The 1,298-nt window shown below is 37.3% G+C and overlaps 1 protein-coding gene across 5 annotated transcripts in view; it reads left to right on the top strand.

The window, feature by feature from the left end:
* Nucleotides 1–1,298, top strand: part of LOC101847948 (CSC1-like protein 2) — a 37,103-nt gene that overhangs the window by 27,308 nt on the left and 8,497 nt on the right. For all 5 annotated transcript variants that reach the window (XM_035969012.1, XM_005095492.3, XM_005095491.3 and 2 more), the window contains one exon: nt 1,068–1,154. In XM_035969012.1, coding sequence (XP_035824905.1) covers nt 1,068–1,154 — 87 coding nt within the window. The remainder of the gene's footprint in view (nt 1–1,067; nt 1,155–1,298) is intronic.

Raw genomic sequence — 1,298 nt, 5'->3', positions numbered from 1 at the left:
GTGATAGCTGTGAATAGACAAGTATGTGTGAAATGTCTCATTGTGATAGCTGTGAATAGACAAGTATGTGTGAAATGTCTCATTGTGATAGCTGTGAATAGACAAGTATGTGTGAAATGTCTCATTGTGATTGCTGTCAAATGAAAAAAAAAATGTACTGTGAAACACGGAAAGCCACCAGTGAATGGGTACTGTAGAAGTGATGTTTATTCTTACCCAAGTGGCGTTTGGTGGTGTTCAATTCTTTCTTGTCAAGGTTTGGCTTTTTCCTATTAACTGAATTGTATACAGTGCTTCAGAAGTATGAGTCTTCTTTATAACTGAACAACGGAATTTTGCAGTTGAAAGATACATTTTGACACTGCTTTTGTTACAAAAAGTGAGTTGTACATTTGCTAGTGGTCGGTCTCACCTTTACTTATGTTCAGAAGCCTTTAAGTTTATTCGAGCAGGTGGTTGGCGGGTGCTCTGGTGTGATTTGCTCCTTCTTTCCTATCAAACATCTAGCGTCCTTATCTCTCCTCCTTTTTTGTGTTTGTTACTCTCTTGTAACACTTCTAATCTTCAGCACGTATATGACCGTATAGTATTGCAAGTGTCATAAAACTCTTACGAAGACTAAAAACTAACGTTTATTCATTCTAGTCTATTTCTTTTGAATTTATCTTTTTCTGTGTTTGTTTTTTTTCAACCCGTAATATTTTCACCCTTTTATCTAGACCCGAGGATGTGTTTGGGTTTTTCTTTAAAAAAAATTTTTTTACATATAACATCTTCACCCTTTTATCTGAACGTAAAGATGTGTTTGTATTTTTTTTGTTTGGCTATTGTTTAAACCTGCAACGTTTTCACCCCTTATATGAAGACCCAAAGATGTGTTTGTTTGTTTATTTGTTTGTTTGTTTTTTACCTGCAACGTTTTCACCCCTTATATGAAGACCCAAAGATGTGTTTGTTTGGTTATTTGTTTGTTTGTTTTTTACCTGTAATGTTTTCACCCCTTGTATCAAGACCTGAGGATGTGTTTGTTTGTTTGTTTATTTGTTTTGTTTGTTTTTGCTCCCCAGAACGGCGGAGCACCACGCCATTATGAGGAAAACGTTTATCTTCCTGCTCATGATGGTCCTCATCCTGCCCTCCCTGGGACTCACCAGGTGAGACACTTCGGGGAACTGGGTGTTTCTGTCTGTCTATCTGTCTTACTTTTCCCAGCACTAAATAACCACTATGGTGTCGATGTGCTTCTCTTTACTCAAACAAACAAACAAAACACTTCTGATACCCAGAGTGGTTGGGGG

This window comes from Aplysia californica, unplaced genomic scaffold (genome assembly GCF_000002075.1).
Source record: "Aplysia californica isolate F4 #8 unplaced genomic scaffold, AplCal3.0 scaffold00105, whole genome shotgun sequence".
NCBI classification, from domain to species: Eukaryota; Metazoa; Mollusca; class Gastropoda; order Aplysiida; family Aplysiidae; genus Aplysia; species Aplysia californica.
Note: the sequence above shows the minus strand (reverse complement) of the source record. Positions and strands in the feature narration are given on the sequence as shown.